Source organism: Artibeus jamaicensis, unplaced genomic scaffold (genome assembly GCF_021234435.1).
Source record: "Artibeus jamaicensis isolate MK-2021 breed Jamaican fruit bat unplaced genomic scaffold, CSHL_Jam_final contig_387, whole genome shotgun sequence".
Taxonomy (NCBI): domain Eukaryota; kingdom Metazoa; phylum Chordata; class Mammalia; order Chiroptera; family Phyllostomidae; genus Artibeus; species Artibeus jamaicensis.
Genome location: NW_026521812.1, coordinates 15,951,019 through 15,969,786, shown reverse-complemented (window position 1 = coordinate 15,969,786; position 18,768 = coordinate 15,951,019). Strand labels below are relative to the sequence as shown.

The following is an 18,768-nucleotide window of genomic DNA, read 5'->3' as shown; positions in this document are numbered from 1 at the left end:
CTGCTGTAGCATTTATCATACTTTTTTTAGAGCCCCTTTAGACTGTGAGATACTCAGCAGCAACAGCTGTATCTTATTTATCTTCAAATCCTAGGTCCTAACACAGGACCTAAAATAGTAAGAATGCTGAAAACGTTTGTGTGATTGGTTGAACAATTAAGATAGTACCTAGTCTACTTAGTTTACCTGCAGTCACTTTTTAAGATGTACTTTGATGACTGCTAGAGAGCACAAGTAAATATATTTTCATATTGGCTCTGGAGTTAGGAATATCTGTAAAATACATGTTAAATATCTGTAAGATACATATTTTCTCAAAATTGAAGAAATATTTTTCCCAACCTAAAGATAAAAATTTATTTAACAATTATCTTGTTGATTTGAGTAATAAGTAAAGTATAATTGAGGCGTTGAGCATTGTTTTAGCCATTCCATAGTTAAAATATATGAGATACTGCATTCTACATGGTGTACCCAAACGTAAAAACAAAACATAACAAAAAATTTTAAATCTCTGACTCTATTTTTATTCCCTTACACTCTCAAACACTGACTATAGCCACTCTGCACAGTTAGTTTGACCTACATTCTTCATTTACTCTTTCCCACAGCCCCGGTTTGGGGCAGCCTTATCTCGGACCACCCTCTCTCAACAGCGGTATCAGAGTTTCCTAATATTGATTCTTCTTCTTTCATCCACTGTCAAGTCACTGACTGTTTCTTGGATGGTTAGGCTTCACAGGTCAAACACAGACCCCCCGCATCGGCCTCTGTCATTTATATTTCTTCCAGATTAGTTCTATCAGGCGCCCTGAGTTATCGCATCTGAACGTCTTTAACACTTATCCTTGCACCTACCTAAAAGAGTACAAGAATCCTTTAAACTACCTCATTAGAAATCTCATAGTCTTCTAAAAGAACAAATCAGGAAAGTGTAACGGAGCAAGTACACAAAAGCCACGTCCCAACAGTAATCAGAATAGAATTTGTTTGGCCCCCAGTTTATTGTAACGAACTCAAAACTCCGCTGGTTTTTGTGGTCGTGGTGGGCAAAAGCAGTGAGGTGAGATTTCTACAGTGCACTTTGTCGCTATGCGTGGAGGACGATCCAAGTTTGTTTCAGGAATTCCCTACCTTATGTGACTTGCATATTAGAAATAGAGTCCTCCTTCCATAAGGAACTGAAAATCTCAGAGAATCACTTTACCTAAGCACAAGCATATGGCTTAGGCTCACCTCAGCAAAATAATCCACCCCAAATTTCTAATGTGGAGCTAGCAAGACAAGGGTCAGGCATGGAGACAGCCACAGCCTTTTTCAGTAGCAGCAGCGCCATTAGTGGTATCTAATTTTCCATTCGGGGGTGGGGCCAGGACATGCATGTTCCGTGGTGAACCCAGGCTGAAGTGTGATTTTGCCTGTGGTTCGGGCTATGTAGCCTTCCTTTATTCTTGTCCATCTCCAAATCTGATTCTCCAGGCTCTCCTGCATGCCTGTGTGCTATCCCATTTGCTTTCCATAAATCCTCTTCCGCCAGAATTTGTGTTGCTTGTAACTAATGACCCAAGCTGATACCACGATCATTTATTGAAGCCTTTTTTTTTTTTTTGCCCATGAACAGGACATGTTTTAATTCATTTTATCTCTTCTTTTCTGTAAAATGGAAAGTATTTCCCCCACTTTAACTTCATTTTATAGAAGAAAAAATGGAGATATAAAAAGGTTCAGTGGTAGAAAAAGTTGTTGTTTTATTATACTTTTAATTTATGCCCTTTTGCAACATTCTCCAGAAGCAAGCAAGTTAAAAAAGGATCATATTCACAATTGCTTTATTCTTTAAAATTTCTTTTATCTCGGAAATATGTTTTCATAAGTTAAAGTCTTCTATGTATGTCTTGGTTGATCAATTTTACAATAGAAATGGTAAGTCAATGTTTCTATATCCAAGTCAGGAAGAATTTGAGTTAGTTTCTTTTCTGGAATTCATTTTTCTTTCTATAATGGAAACATGCCCTTTGCTTTTAATAACACAGAAAGGACAATATCCATTGCATAGAGGCACACTTTGTGTTTATTGCAAGGTTTCCTAGTAATGGCCGTATTGATATTGGACTGCATAATTTTCCGTCGTGGGGGCTGTCCTATGCGTTGTAGGGTATTCAGGAGCATCCCTGGCCATTACCCCCTGGATGCCAGTAGCACTACCTACCCAACTGTTAGAGGAAATTGGCAATTATTTTAAAACATAGCACAGCACCCAGGAAATGACTTGTTTTTTTTCCCTTTGTTTCTTGCTTGTCCCTGTGCGCCAGACATAACGCTTGCTAGAGATAACATTTGTGCACTTAGAGACAACATTGTGTCTCTGTGTGTTAGAGATAACATTTTGCTTCTATAAGCTGCTTCTTGCTTTCCCACCAAAAGCAATGGTCTAAGTGACAGACCACCCCTCACCCTATATAAGCAGTTGCTCCCCGCTGATTGGGGCCCAGAATTTGGACACTGCCTCCTCTGGGTCCGCGCACGTAAATAAAGGAACCACTTCTCTTCCTCCGGTGTTCGGCCTGAGTTCTTCCCGTAACACAGCCACCCTTAACCTTTTATTGTCACCAACAAATGTCTCCAGATATCACCAAATTGCCCCTGGTGGAGAATCGCTGTATTATAGAAATAAAGATAAGAAAGTAAGTCAGGAAGCATCCTGGCTTGAAAATGTGAACAAAAACATAAATCAAATTCAACTTAAATTCAAATGCAGAGCACATTTTAAAAAGATTTTATTTATTTATTTTTAGACAGAGAGGAGGGGAGGGAGAAAGAGAAGGAGAAGGAGAGAAATATCAATGTGTGGTTGCCTCTCATGCACCCCCAACTAGGTACTCGACCTGCAACCCAGGCATGTGCCCTGACTAGGAATCAAACTGGCGACCTTTTTTTTCCAGGCTGGTGCTTACTCCACTGAGTCACACCAGCCAAGGCCAGAGCATATTTTTTGAGATTGCAATCTCTCTTGTGTTGAAAGACTAAACCTAGATTCTGAGCTGTATTTTGAAGAGAGTTTTTGGCTGAGTTATTGAGGTTTCCATAGTTGAGCAGGCAGTTTCTTTACCCAGTTTTTCATTGCTCACAGAAGCCAAATAATAACGATCAAATTAGTTCTTGTTAAGTCCTTTTTAGAGAAAAGAGCCGTATGCCTCACATTCAGCATCAGAGACTAAACTCAACCCAACCTAACCTAACGTAACCCAACCTAACGTAGGGAATTTAGTAAACAGGCAAAAATTCAAAAAGTCAGCAGAAGATAAACTAGAAGCTGAGCAATTGTGGCAGTTTTTATGGCTGCTTCCTAGCACAACAAAACTCCAGGGCAGGCGCGACAAACGTGGGTGACCTTCTGGCATTCAGGTTCTGCCTTCGTGTTACACTCTCTCTGCAGTGTATAGTATCAACAAGACGTCGCCCTCTACCTGACAAGAAAAAGTTGACTTCTCAGCTTAACCCTAAGTAAATAGGTGTGGTCTGGAGATCAGATGGGTCTTTTATTCTTCAAAACATTCCCGAACTTTTTGTGATCAAAGGTTATTTATACTTACAAGGTAAAATCAGGAAACAACCTAAAAATCCAACACTTAAAAAGTAGTTAATCAAATTGAGCCAATACTTTTGATGGACTATTAAGCATTTAAAGTTATATTTATGGAGATTATAAAATAATGTGGGAAAATATTATACTGGTGAAAACCGAAGAATATAAAGTTGCATGTGTCTACAACCTGATAAACTAAAACTAGTCACAGCGTCAAATAGTACTAGATTACAGATAAAGCCAAAATTGCAGGGAAACTGTACGAATACCAGGAAAAAGAAGGAAAAGGGCAACATAGCGTACAGTGCAATTTCAAGGCTTAATCAAAGCAGCGAGGGTCTGGCAGGTGCCGGCAGAGGACTGCAGAGGGAGGGCTCACTGCTGTCTGTGCTGGGTAACAAGGCAGTGAGCTGTCGTCGATGGCCCATGAGAGGTGTGGATTTTGCAGGCATTTTGTTTTAAGTGACTAAATACGAATTTACCTTTTTAGCAACACAGGAATAAAAAAATGTTCAATAAGTATTTCTCTTTGTTGTTTCAAAGACTAGGCAGAGAAAAGAAACTGGGAAAATGTTTAATTTTGGATTTTTCCCCCTCCTTGTAATTTTTCCAAATTTCTTTTAGTTGAGCATTACTTTGCTATTTAAAAATTCTAAAAATTAAAAAATAATTGTATTACTAAGCAAGAGAAATAAATAATAAAGTTTGTTGAAAATCAGAATATTGACAGAAAAGAAATCTCTTATCGCTCCTTATCTCAGATAGTGAAAGAAAAGAAACCAGAGGGGAAGCAATCAGAAAAGAAAAGCAGAAAAGTCTTTTGGGAAAAACAGAAATCCCTACTCTGGAAATAGAATAAATTGATTATTAGATCAAAGAAACTTTTGATGAAAGTTTCATAGCAAAGAGAGTTAAGGGTTGAAGAGGGGGTCAGAGGAACTTTTACATATTGGAAAGGATTCCTTTAGAGCAAGCTCCTGAGGTCGACCAGCATGGGGGATCTCAGGTGTTCTACTTGGGAGGATAGAGCTTCTCTATGTTATCTTTTGCTTAAAACTCTTTTAAACCCTGTAGCCAGGGTGACCGAGGCAAGCCCGAAAGCCACCACACGGGAGTGCCCAGGACAAGGGAAGTTCTCCCTCTCCAGTGCGGTTTCACAACCAACTAGTCCCTCTGAAGAAATGAGAGGCACTTTCTTTTATTATTAAAAATAGATGAAGATATTGGGCCCATTTTGATGTTTAATTTTCATTTGAGTCAACAATGCTTTTGATTAACAAAATATTTTCCAAATACAATATTTGGAAACCAAGTGGATCAAGAGATGGCTACATTGAACATGTTATCTGTAGCTCTAAATATCTCTCCATTGTACCCCATTGTTTCACCTAGCAATAAAATGTTACTGAAACAATATTAAACTGAAACCTGCCAATGTTCCCATACTAGTTAATGTGAGAAGCAAACACCTGCCTGTTTCAGTCCTGCAAAAATGGTTTTAATATAGGGTCACAGAAAATCCAAAGGTTTTATAACCCCCTATAAAACAGCTCTTTGTCTTTTCCCACTAATTCCCTCATGTCACATTTAACAAAACAAGGAAACTACAGATAATAGAGGTGTTTGCAGATTAGCCTTCCAAGCCATAAATAACATAAAGTTTTGCTCACCTACAAATATTAAGGCAGCTTATCAATGTTTAAGCCCCTTTCTCTTTGTAATGGTGGCTAACATTTTAACCCAGGCAAATTGAAAATTTTTCTTTCCTGTCTTCTTACATTGACAGAGTACACATTCATGAGATTCTATCATCAGATTTCATGGTATAAAGAGTGAGACATCACCTAAACACTTGCCTGCTTCCCGAGAGGCCCTGTTTTGGAAGATGCACCTACTTTATGCATTCCTTGCTTTGCTCTCTTTTAGCGATGGCTTCGATCTCAACTGTCCTGCAAGGTGCAGCTGTGACTCTGTGCCATCGGTGCAATGCTACAGGCTCATGGAGGTGCCCTCGGGCCTCCCCTCCACCACCAAGAAGCTGTACATCAGCCACAGCAAAATTCAACATCTTCAGGTAACTGCTCTTTTTACGCTCAGGTTGGCGCAGTTTATTTTGTATGGCCGGGTCAAGGGTGAGTGTGGGATTGTTCACTTCATTTAAATAATCAGAACTTCAGAGTTAAAATGCAAAACTTAAAGGTTAAAACCTAAAAACAAACAAACAAGAAAATAAAAGCATATTAAATTTGGGTAGTTGCATTAGTTACTAGCTTGCTCTGCACTACTGAGATGGGTATATTCCTCTGGATATTTCTTGAGCAGCAACCAAAAAAACTTTTTTAAACCCAGAATTTATAATTAATGATATTTTATTAAATTTTTTTTCTAATCATGTCAAGTAAAAGTGAAAAAATGGCTCTTTCTTAACAAAAAGAGTTTGGGAGCATATGGCCATTTTATATGTCCAGGATGAAGAATAAGTCCTTTTGGAGGGGAATGTACTTTTGTTTATGCTATAGAAGGCAGATGATACTGAGAGCATCATAAGACTCTCAGGATGAATCCAGCATATGAGAATTATTCGTAGGAACCTGACATCCAATCAATCATTAGCGTCTTTGAGAAAACCTGTACCCATTTTTGTTTTGCCGTGGTGCTGCAATTCTCATTCTATGCAATTTTAATTATGACTTCTACTTTGATGCTTACCTATTCAGAGGGCAATGAAAAAAGCGCCATAGATTTCTCAAAGTCATTTTTGTTTTTGGCCTTTAGTGTTTGAAAGAGATCAAGAGATTAAGATTTTCTCCCTAAATTGGCTCCTTCCTTAGAGAGATAAGTATCTCACCAAGCAGTTAAAAATCTCTGGCCCTCACCTTTTACCTTACTGAAGTGAGCATGCTTGATTAGATAGGTGATCCCAGGTCCTGTCTAGATGGAAAATTTTATGGCCTTCTGATTTTTCCTTTACTGCTCACTGCTTCTCCCCCATCAATCCAAATCCTAAAATAAGGAAAGGCCTCTCTGTGAACCAGGAGCAGAGTCAGCAGGTGAACATATTTTCTCTCCAAATAGAACCCCCTCCTTTCGTTTCTTACAAAATATTAATTTGGCGAACATAAACACAGAGGATTTAAAACCTGTGTGGTATTTATGTCAAGCCTTACTGAACACAACGACCCAGTTGTCATCTGTTTACTTTCCTCTTCTAATCCAGTAGTGCCTAATGCCAGAGAGTGGGTTTGACCTGATCGGCTCTCAGCATCCAAGCAAGACACCTGGTTAAAGGGCAAGATGCTTAAATATTTGTTCTGAGGACTTGAGATGCAGAGAGCTAAAGGGTCAACAAGGCCTGGTAATGATCCTCCACTGCTGCTTTGAAGCCAATAAGATGAAAATATACTTTTCCTCAGATTCAATTTTTGAATCAATCCATTTGTCATTGGTTTCAGTTCACTGAACAGCAATATTGCCACTTCACTGACTTTAACCCAATTAACTGTCTCTTGGAAGGGCAGCTCCCAGGAGAAATTTTGATGAAACACAGAATTGTTTTGTGAAGGAAATAAAAGGTTCTGAGCAATAATATTTCTCCTTATTCTGTTGAAAACACTTAAGTTTTAAATGACCATATTTCACTTGTATTTGGTGAATACAATGTATATTCAGTTTATTTGGTTTGAATTACACAACAGGATGCCTATATTCAAAGAAAAAAATACCTTAAAATGGATCTTCAGATTAATTGCAATAGAAATTATATATACACATATAAATGCATGCACATATATCACACATTTATATGCATGTATATGCAAACACATATACACATATATGTATGTGTATATCACAATTTAAAATATTTCTATTACTTGTTTATATAATTCAATCCTGTTTGAGACTGGGAACAAAAGATGAAAAAGTCAAGTTCCTGCCCTCAAGAAAAGAAGGATTTTATTTATCTGCTTATTTGTAACAATCCCTGCTTCTTTATAGCAGCAGGCTGTAAAGCTCTTGATTCTTCTGTGTGTCCTATACTGTGCTCCTGGCCCCTTCCTCCTGGTTCTAGTCTTCCTCACCATCCTCAACCCTGCACTCCTTGGGTGCCTTCAGTGTCCAATATCCTACTTTCACCCTTCCTTGAACTCATAAAAAAGATCTGTCTGCATTTCTACATGACCATAACCATCTATTTATATCACAATCCTGTTTACACCTGAAACTTTACACAATAATCTTGAATTTCCACACCCACTCTCTGGACCTTATCTTCTCTACATTAAACTGTCATACTCTGCAATTATCTTTCCACCTCATGGAGTATCCTAACACTAGATCTACCCATGTTCTCTCAGATAATCGATTTACTGTATTTCTTATTTTAAAAAATACCTTTCCTTTTTGTATCCCACAATGAATTATTTCAGCACCAATCCAGCAAAGCCTCAGTCTTAAATTGGATGGCCATTTTCCTTTGTTTCTCCTGTGCCTGAACCTCTGGGTACTGCTGGAGGGGACCACACAACCTCTCTGCACATATTTGTGTGTGTGTGCATGTGTGTGTATTCAAGGTCTCTAACTTCATCTGGGTCTTCAGTGTCATCCATCTATTCTCTCAATTCTTTGTCACTTTCTCTCACTATATTCCCTCAACATCTTCCAAGACTTCAGCATAGTTTTGGATTCTCAATCCGTGCCCTCCTCATTCTCACCAAATTGCTGACCTCCCATTTTATTGACAAATAATGACAATATGAACGCCAGTTGTCTTGATCTCCCTCATTTCCTGCTGTCTGTACACTAACTTGTTACCATCCAATTCTGCAAGCTCTTTCCTCTGGAGAGGAGATGTCCCTCTCCGTCAAAGCCACCTCCCTCTCCTGCCTTCAAGTCCATCTTTCCCACCTGTCCCTAAGCTGGCTTCATCACTCTTCCCACTCCCATATCTTCAGCTGCTCTTTCTTTACTGCCTCCCTGTCCTCGCCTATAAATATGCTCCTTCCATTACGATAAGAATAAAAATTAAAATCTTTTCATTTCATGTCTCCTCTTGCAGCTATCTTTATTCACAAAACTCTGTGAAAGGGCAGTCTGTACTTATGTCCCCACTTCTTCATCTTCTACTCATCCTTCAGTTCACCTCTGTTTGGCTTCTGCCCGCTCCACATTACTAAAACTGTTCTCTCTCAGACATTGATTGGCTCACTCCCATTTCTCGAAATTCTCACTTTCTTGCCTTCCATGACTCTACACTTTTAAGTCACCATTATTTCTCCCTGGTATTTCTTTTCTGCCATTTTTATAGGTTTCTTTTCCTCCACTGCCCTTAGTTTTTGGCTTTTCCAGGGAGTGTCAATCCTCAGCCATCCCTTTTCTTACTATGCACACCCTTCTTAAGTGACTTCACTTTTGTGTGAGTGGCCATGGCTCCCATAGCTGAATTTCCATCATACCTTTCCTCCAGGCTTGAGACTTGTCCAGCCGCCAACCTCTGCTTAATATAATGGCCTCAAGGTTTATCTGTGTTGTTGCACATGTCAGAATCTCCTTCCTTTAAAGGCTGAATAATATTTCTTTATGTATAACCGATATTGTGTATACCACATTTTGTTTATCTATTTATCAGTTGATGGACATTTGGGTTCTTTCCTATTTTCAGCTATTATATATAATGCTGCTATGAACATGCATGTCCGTGTTTGTGTGTGGACGTATGTTTTCATTTCTCTTGGGTATATACCTAGGAATGAAATTTTTGGGTAATATCATTTGGTAAGTCAATGTTTAACATTTTAAGAAACTGCATCATTTTGCATTCCCACAGCAATGAAGAACAGTTCCAATTCCTCCCCATCTTTGCTGATGTTTGTTGCCTTTCTTTACCTTTCTTTTTTGTTTTTAGATCATAGCCCCCCCCTAGTGAGTGTCAGGTGGTATCTCATCATGTTTCGACCTTCCTATGATTAATGACTGATGATGTTGAGCATCTTTTAATGTGCTTATTGGCCATTTATAAATATTGTTTTGAGAAGTACCTGTATGAATCTTTTGCTTATTTTAATTGGGTTCTTTGTTTTTTTACTATTGAGTTGTAAGAGTTCTTTATATATGCTAAATACAAATCTTCTATCAAATATATTATTTGTGAAAAATTTCACCCATTCTGTGGGTTGTTGTTTCATTTTCTTGATAATGTCCTTTGAAGCACAAAAGATTCCAACTTTAATTAAGTTTTGTTTATTTATTTTTTTCTTATTCACTTTTACTTTTGGTGTCATATCTGCAATAGCTCTTACCAAACTCAGGGTCATAAAAATTTATGCACATATTTTCTTCTAAGAGATTTATATTTTTAGCTTTTACATTTAGAGGACAGATAAGAATGTCTTTTTGATGGTGGTCAATTAAAACGATTGCACTTTATATCTTTTGTGGAAGATAATACTTAAAATTTCTCCTGGGTAATAAATACATAAGCAGGGTTATTACTGAGTGAGAGAATTACAGAAAACCACTATGCTCTTCCCATACTTTCTAGAATTTTTAAATAGTCTACAGAGAACAAGTGTTGCTTTGATGATCAAAAAACAGATTCCAGCATTGTTTCACAAATTTCATGCTGGCTTGCTTCATACATGTCTGAGGCAGACACCGTGGAGGTATGTCAGTTCTCTGTGTACATCAGACCTATAAGAAGCCCAAGAAAGGCATGTGTCCCTCTAATACTTGGAACAAAGCCAGCCCGGAATTTAAACCAGAGACAAAGCCTTTTACAGGGAAGCCAGCAGGAGGTGCCCCTCTGTTCTCCTTCGTGTTACTTGCCTTGCTCATTTTTTAAAACTTTGCATACTTTATTGTAACTTTTCTCTTAATGGGTGTCAAGCTGACTAAACTGTAAACCTGGGATGGCAGGAATTATACTTAGCAAAGATTCCCGTGCCTGAATGTTAACACCAAGCCATACAGGCCTTGCTTTCTAAGCAACATTGGAAAACTACCCACAACACCAAGGGTAGCGCTGGGGCAAAAGCACCTCTTTCCATATTTCTTGAACACAATCCTGCTTAGGCCGGGAAAACAGGTCTGGCAGGGTTATTTTTTCCCTCTTGTCAGCTCTGCAAACCCAACTGAAAAGGTGAAAATCCTCACTGGTTGTGCCACCAGAACTGTATATTCTTGAGCTAAATGCATGTTATAGCGATAAAGTTAAAAATATATTTGCTTGGGGGTATATTTGAAAGCCCAAATTTTCCACTTGCTAGCTAGACACACCTGAACAGGTTATTTCACCTCCTTGAGCTTTCCTTTCCCCCTCTGAGAAAAGAATGATTGTGCTTACACAAAGGTCTTTGTAAAGATAAACAGAGTACATACTTAAATAATGGTAGCCATTTAATTCACAGTTGAAAGTAGTCTGCATTGACTCTGACAAAAAGAAAAATGTTCTTTATGCTTACTAAAAAAAAGCAATCATCCTTTGGATTCAGTTCAGAACATGGACTGTGTTTACTGGTTAGTCCTGGCCATGTGCTTACAAAGAGAAATCAAGACAAACTGACAACCTGAAGCTCTGACACCATACCTCGTCTGCTCCCCAGTAAACTGCCGGTTCAGAGCCACACCATCACTGAGACTCGCTGCTCTTTCGGCAGGCAGTCTTTCAGGGTGTGTGATTGCTCCAACAGGAGTGGAGGTATCAGTAACCTCGAGTTCTTCTTTTGGGAGATCAGCAGTCCAAGAAGTGAAGATCTGTGTCTTGAGTCATCTCTGACTTTATATGAAAGAAAAGCTTCAAAAAGCATCCTTCAGAATGGAAAGTAGATTAAAGAATACTGAGTTTGGGGAAGGTCACTAAAATTTTTTTGGCCTGAAATTATTTTTTTCTCTCTCTCAGAAAATAAACTTTATTTCTTTTTAAATTTATTTTTATTGCATTTCCCCATTGCCATTTATCCCCCTTATAGTCCTCTCCCATACCTGCCAGCACCACGGTGTTGTCCACACACGAGTCCTTCTTCTTTTTTGCTCACACCCTCTTCTCCCTAACAGACCCCCACCCCAGCCCACAGCTGTCATCCTGCTCTCAATCTATGGGCCTGTCTCAGTTCTGCTTGTTAGTCCAGTTTGTTCATTAGATTCTACATATGGGTGAAATCGTATGGTATTTCTCTCTCTCTGACTGGCTTATTTCATTCATTTCATAGTGTTCTCCGGGCCCATCCATACTGTCGCAAAGGGTAACATTTTCTTCCTTTTTCATGGCCAAGTAGTTTTTCATCGTGTAAATGTCCCACAGTTATTTATCGACTCATCTGCTGCAGAACACTTGGGCTGCTTCCATATATTGGCGATTGTAAATAACCCTAATGAACATAGGAGTGCTTATATTCTTTTGAATTAGTATTTGGGGTCTCTGGTACAGTCCCTGTGGAAAGCAGTAAAGAGATACCTCAAAAAATTAAAAATGAAATTGCCTTATGATCCAGTTATTCCACTTCTGGGACTTTATCTGAATTCTTCATCTTTTAAACCAAAGATTTGGACAAGATAACCTCTATGATCTCTGCTTCTCTAAGACTCTATGGTTTGTGTTCAGATCTCGAGTCTTTCCTGAAAACAGGTGTAGACCAAATGCAACAGAAAATGCATAGAAAATGGGGAGCTGGGGGAGAAAGCTCTATGGGGCCCCCTAGAGGTCATTGAAATTCTCAGCTCTTTTACTCACTAACCATTTAGTTTTCTCATATAAAAGCCATTGCTGATAATAGCAAACTTGCAGGGTTATTAGGAGAATTAATAGTAACATAAAAAAAGCACTCCCGACTTGCAGATATTCAACAAATATAAGAACAAATTCGCTATTACTCTTGGGATTAAGACTACTTAATAAAACCAGTTAAACTGTAAAAAAATATCAAATGTTAGCAGCAATATATAACCAAAGGCAGCTGCCAAAACTATTAAGATTAAAAACATCTGTTCGCGGAAATTTTAACATGAGATTCTTCTAATAGAATATCATATGAAGAGATGCTTGAACATAATTCATATCACATGTCCTCCCAGAATTTAAGTACCTATAATAAATCTGGGATACAAAATGAAAACACTCTGAAGATATTAATTGTGCATTGGTATTATAAAAAGACTCAACTACATAATGAAGTCAAACATTTAGACACTGTAGGTAAGTAAGACACATAAAAATTGCATTGAAAGTTCCATCTTGATTGAATTCTAAAGCAGGTTGAACATTTTGTGAATTCATCAAGCTGAAGAAAACCTGGAATGATTCTTCTTTCTACCTAAACCTGACCTTATTCCAAGAACCAAATACCAAGGATTCCATAATCCCACAGAAAACATACATGTCATGCTAGGAAGTTGGGGGACATGCAGAGAGATGGAAGTACTTGAATTTGCAAATCGTGGACAAAGTATATCAGATTTTGTACTTCCTAAAATAGAACAGGAGTAGCATTAGGTATGGGATATACACATGAGTGTATTTCTTGCTCTACAGGGATGGAGACACACGTGTCCTGTTTGTTTCTTCATGGATCGTATTTGTCAGTGGAGTGCAAACTGGGGGAAGGGGAGCAGAGAGCAGGAAGCTGGTTTCCAAAATATCATACAGTTGAAAACATTTCTCTGATAGGCCCATCCCCTTGATGATAGTATTTAGGATATTTAAAACTCTTACTTTTAATGCTTTAAAAAAATCAAAGGTAATTATAATTTAAAAAATCCAAACAATGCAAGATGTAAAAAGGTAGTGAAAATCCTGTGTAATCTTACACCCTAGAGTTAATAGTTTGGTGAAAGATTGGGTGTTGTTTTTTTTTTTGGCTATTATAAAATGATGCAACCAAGAACATTGACTTCCATAAATCATAATGCAATGTGCAAGGACTACTGCCTTGAAGTAAACTTGCTGGGTCAGAGAACATACAGCAAAAGTTAGCCAGTCCTGCGCGTCTAACAACAGTGTGTGAGAGTGCCTAAAATACTTTTGATATCTTGCAGTATTAGCAACCATAAACAAAAATAGTCAGGACCTGAGTTTCCATCCTTTTCCAAGAGATAATTTAAAATTGGTCCTGAAAGGAATTTGAAGTATCAGAATTGAATGCCAGTACATATTTTATTCCTTACAATAATCTTAGTTTACTGTTTTTGTCCCCCCATCCCTGCTCCTGCTATTTTTTGTTTGTTTGTTTGTTTGTTTTTGTAGCTATCTAACTTCACCAAGAAGTTGGCTCTAGAAGACTTTATTCTTCTGGCCAGTGGAACAGAATCGGTAGAAAATGATACTTTCAAAACTCTGAGGACCTTGAAGACCTTGGAACTCTGGAAGAATAAGCTCAGGCGAGTCCCGAGGGCTCTCCCAGCCAGTCTCGAAGTGTTAAAACTAAATGATAATTCAATCTATGTCCTACACAGATCTGATTTTGAAGGGCTGGAGAAATTAAAAACCCTTGAACTTAAAAACAATCTGATCTCTTCTCTCTCTCCCAACATGCTCTCCTCCCTTGGCAGTCTGCAGAGTTTGATGTTGGATGGCAATCATATCGAGTCTGTAGCTGGACCACTGGCACTGCCCCATCTGAAACATATGAGTTTGGAGAACAATAAACTACATCTTATACCACCTAGCTTCTTCACTTCTCTTCAGTCTTTGCAGTTTCTCAGTTTCAGTGGTAACTTTCTCACTAAAATTCCCATTAATCTGCCCAGATCCTTGCTCTCTTTAAAGATGGAGAGAAACCAGCTCAAAGTGGTAAGGTTTCGAGATATGAAACACTTGGAGAACCTATCGCATCTTTACCTGTCAGAAAACTCACTCTCTTCCATCGAAGGGGCACAGCTCCTTGCCAACTTAACCACTCTTGAATTGTCCCAAAACCAGCTTCAAATGTTGCCCCTCAGACTACCAGCAAGGCTACAAAAGCTTGATATTAGCAATAATCTGATTCAGAGAGTTACAGTGCGAGACTTCCAGGACCTCCAAGACTTGAAGCATTTGTTTCTGGACAACAACTTTGTCAGCTCTTTTGAAGCTGGAGCCCTGCAGAGGTGCTCCCAGCTCTCCAACCTGGCGCTGGAGCAGAACCTGCTGCTGTCCATACCTCTAAGGTAAGGGAGCATTACCATTTATGATTCTATCATAAAAGTTCTGGAAAGACTGGGGCAATTAGCACCACATACGGGCAAGAACTCTAGTTAAAGCAAACAACTGATCCAACCAAGGCTACCCAAGGGTTTAGGGGGAGAAGTTTTAAACAAGGGTTTGGAAACTCCCAGCTGCAAGTTGAATACCACACTAACTTATTTCACCTGTGTGTCTGTCTGTGCGTGTTGGAGCTTGTTTGTATTTTCCTTACATTCTAGTTCTGGCTGTGTCCTCAGTCTCCTCTCTCTCTCTCTCTCTTTCTCTCTGCCCCTCACATACACACACCTTCATACTCTGACACTTAGTTTAGGTTTCCAAATATTTCTCCCTGTGTACCCAGCCCACCGCACATGTTTCCCCAAACCAGTTATAATTTATAATTAATGTACATGTTTACATTAATGACCCTATTTATTTGTTTTATTCCATGTTCTACATTTTAAAGTAGATAACCAAAAAACCATAGAAGGATGCAGTGCTATTATTTCCTATGAAATGATATTATGATGTTTATGATATGTGCCGACCGGTGGATTCTTTTTCTTTTTAGCAATTTATAGAAAAAAAGCTTTTTGCCCTGCTTTTATTATTATCAAATTTCTCATAATACACCAGCTTCTGGTGTCTATAGGATCCTATGACACTCTACTTACTCATTTTCATTGTTAGTTAGAATAATTTTCCTTACTAATGACAAAAGGAAAAATTATCTTTGTTATGTGCAAATGTTAACTTTTTATAGTTAAAAAGTTAATTTTCTTATTATACATTATGGTAATCATACCCAAAACAAAGCCTCAAAAAGTGATTTTCCAACTGAAATCCATCCATACTTTAAAATATATATTGATGTTCAGACCTCACTTCAAGCCAATTAAATCAGACACTCAGGGTTGGGGCCCAGACATCGGCGTTTTTGAACAGTTCAGCAGATGAACTTAATGTGCAGCCAGGGTTGAGAACTCGTGGGCAAGGACAATGGGGCAAGTAACCTGAGATGGAAATGTACTTTTCCTGAGGCTTAAATTAAGCAACATAACTGTCTGCTCTGTCACCAAATGCGGCCAGCTGTGAGAGCAAGCTCTTGCAGAGAGTGATCTTTAAATTCTCCGTCAACACCCCGCCCTCATTCCTTGCCTTTTCCTTGAATTGAAAAGCGGGAATGACTCAAGAAAAGTTTCTCTGTGGTTCTCCTCCCAAGAAGAATTAAAACCACAATAAGATCTCTTCCTTATATTTAAATTTAAATTTTTTTATTTATAAGCTTTAAACAACACACTCTTTTTTATTTGCATACTTCTTACTTATACACAGTTACACTTTAAAATTCAGTTTTCTATAAATAACTGTAAACGCATGCAACCTACTTCTATCACAAACTATTTCCACACACCCCTTCTTCTGTCTACCATCTTCCTTCTGTATTTCACAAGAATAATGGTTTATGGTTTTAGGTACAGATATATTAAAGTATCTATGCCATTCGCCTCAATAAGCTAATGGATAGAAAAAGCATACCTGACATTTAATAACTGCTGGCTAAGATCAACAATGAATTTATGTATATTTATTGTTTCTTACAACAATCCTGTGAAGGAAGAAATTGTTTTACTTCTACAAAGTATTGATTCATGTCCCTTTTCAACTAAAATAGTGGGAACTTAGTATTTTTTCTTATCAGTTTATTTATGTGATTCCATTCAATAAGAACAATATTGAAGGGTTTTATGACCAGGAACCAGAAAAACACTAGAGAGTTATAAAATAAGACAAGAGGAAGGGTTAAAGACCTATAGAAAAGACTAAGGTTTGCACTTAAAATTACTTTTTAAAAATAAATTTTTTTCTAGCTTCAGAAGGGGCCACACTATAGAAAAGGTGGGTGTTGCTGAATCTGAGTTCCTTTGCCGATTTGGAAAGTGGCCCTGACCTTCCCTCCATCCTGTTCCCGTGCTTTTGCAGGCTCCCCAGGACATTAGCCAGGCTGGACCTAAAAGGCAACGCCATCCAGGATATTGCTGAGAGGGAGCTCAAGGATCTAAAGCAGCTTCAGGTTCTAAACCTTAGGAACAACAAGATCTCCGCCTTGAACTTCAAAGCTTTGGAGGGGCTGCCTCGCCTCCGGCACCTGTATCTAGACGGAAATCCGTGGAACTGCACCTGCAGTCTCCTAAGAGTGAGGGAGGTCCTGAAGGCCAAGGGGACAGATGTGAGGGGAGGACAGTGCGCAGCACCAGCCGAAAGACAGGGGGAGAGCTGGATGTCTTCCAAGAAGATCACGAGGCAATGTGAGCAACACCTACACCTGACCGAGAGGAGCAAAGAGGCCAAAAACAAGTCAAAACCTGAAGAGCACTCCAGCATCAGAATCAACCCAGAGGATGACGATTACGATTATGAAATCGATTAAGTGTAGGCTTAGTTTACAGTTTAGAAAAAGGTTTTGTTTCTTGTTTTTAAATAGGCTTCATTTTTAGAGCATTTTTAGGTTCACAGCGAAACTGAGAGGAAGGTGGGGCGATCGCCCGCACAGGCCCTGTTCCCACGCAGGCGCAGCGCCCCCCCCCCCCCCCCCCCCCCCGCAACAGCCCCGGCCAGAGAGGCCCATTCATTACAGTCAATACGCCTGCAGGGGCACAGCGTGACCACCGAAGTCCACAGTTTACATTAGGGCTCAGGCTTCCTGTTTCCATTCTGTGAGTTTTGACAAGTACCTAATGACAGGTATCCATCATTATGGAATCATGCAGAGTGGTTTCGCTGCCCTAAATATTCTCCATGCTCCAGAAACAGTTTAATGCTCAATGTTGTAAGTAGAAATATACTACATATTTAGATATATGAAATTCTTTTTGTAAGTCTTTTTTTTTTATTAGAATGAAATGAGGATTAAGATAATTTAAAGTGGGGGGAGGAAAGTAAAAGGGAACAATGGAAGGAAGATAATAAGATTCCTTCCATGTTAAAAGTAACTTCTTTGTGTTTTATACTGAAACCTAGACAAGTAACAACATCAAATAAAATCACCATTTGGCTAACTTCCTGCCAATGGAGTAGTTCATTTTATCAAATTAAAAGTGATGATTTTGTATATGAGGCTGGTATATACATACAGGTATGTAGGCCTATGCTACAGGCTTTTGGTTGCAAGCAATAAAAACTAACAGTGACTGACTTAAGAAGCAAGAAGTCAACATTCTGCTAATTCTTTGCAAAGGGTTCACGAGTCTGCCCAAATCTCTGCGTGGTTGCCTCTGCTCCTCCCTCACTCCAGAGGGAAGAGGTTCATGGATGTCCTGGTTTCAGTTGGGGAAGACATCTTCGATGATGATGCTCAGAAAAATCCCCTTACTCTGAGGGAGTCCTTTGTCTTTTCATGAAGTAATGCTCTGGTTTCAAGGCTGTAGCCAAAAATTCTGGTTTCCTCAGTATAAAATGGTGCTGGGGGAGGGAAAGGGAGGGAGGGCTGGAGGGGAGTCTGTTGATGTCTAACTCTTGTCTTCATACAGGCTGAATAGATTCCACTGGCCCTGAGAAACTGAATTTTCTTTTTAAAAGTCTCTATTTTGCCAGGGGTCATGGCTCAGTTACATCATGTATCATTTAGTTAATTAGATAATTTGCTCTTAGCTAATTTTGTTTAAATAAATACAGACACACCTGAAATAACTACCATCTTTACAAATCAGCTGGGAACTCAATATTTTTCCACCATACAATTGTCTAGTGAATGTTAAAAATTAGATTCTTGCCAGGTTATCAATCTGAAACCTCAAGGAATGGCAAAAGTGCCCTGAAGCACAGTTTTATGACAATAAGCTTTGTAGAACTGGTGCCTTACTAGTAATAGTTGAGGGCCATCTTAACATTTTGATTTAGGAAGATTACGGGCACTATCTCCGAGCCCTAGTGCTGCCTTTATTCTAGTCGGCATCTGTTTCTGACAGGGAAGAGCTGATATGATGGATTTCCCTACCCTTTTCTCTTTAAAGCAAGATATTGTTCTAAT

General features: G+C 38.8%; 1 protein-coding gene across 1 annotated transcript; it reads left to right on the top strand.

The window, feature by feature from the left end:
- The first annotated feature begins 5,471 nt into the window (after positions 1-5,471).
- LOC119058706 (nephrocan-like) lies at positions 5,472-17,169 on the top strand. Its single transcript, XM_037158113.2, has 3 exons — positions 5,472-5,660; positions 13,821-14,722; positions 16,722-17,169. Exons 1-3 carry the CDS (start codon positions 5,472-5,474, stop codon positions 17,167-17,169), a joined length of 1,539 nt encoding a protein of 512 aa, XP_037014008.2.
- Positions 17,170-18,768: the final 1,599 nt, after the last annotated feature.

What these genes read in the sequence shown, in the direction of transcription:
- LOC119058706 (XM_037158113.2), top strand. Translation starts at nt 5,472, where the DNA reads ATGCACCTACTTTATGCATTCCTTGCTTTGCTCTCTTTTAGCGATGGC. An exon ending in GCAAAATTCAACATCTTCAG is followed by an intron (nt 5,661 to 13,820) that starts GTAACTGCTCTT and finishes TTGTTTTTGTAG; the next exon opens with CTATCTAACTTCACCAAGAA. An exon ending in CTGCTGTCCATACCTCTAAG is followed by an intron (nt 14,723 to 16,721) that starts GTAAGGGAGCAT and finishes GTGCTTTTGCAG; the next exon opens with GCTCCCCAGGACATTAGCCA.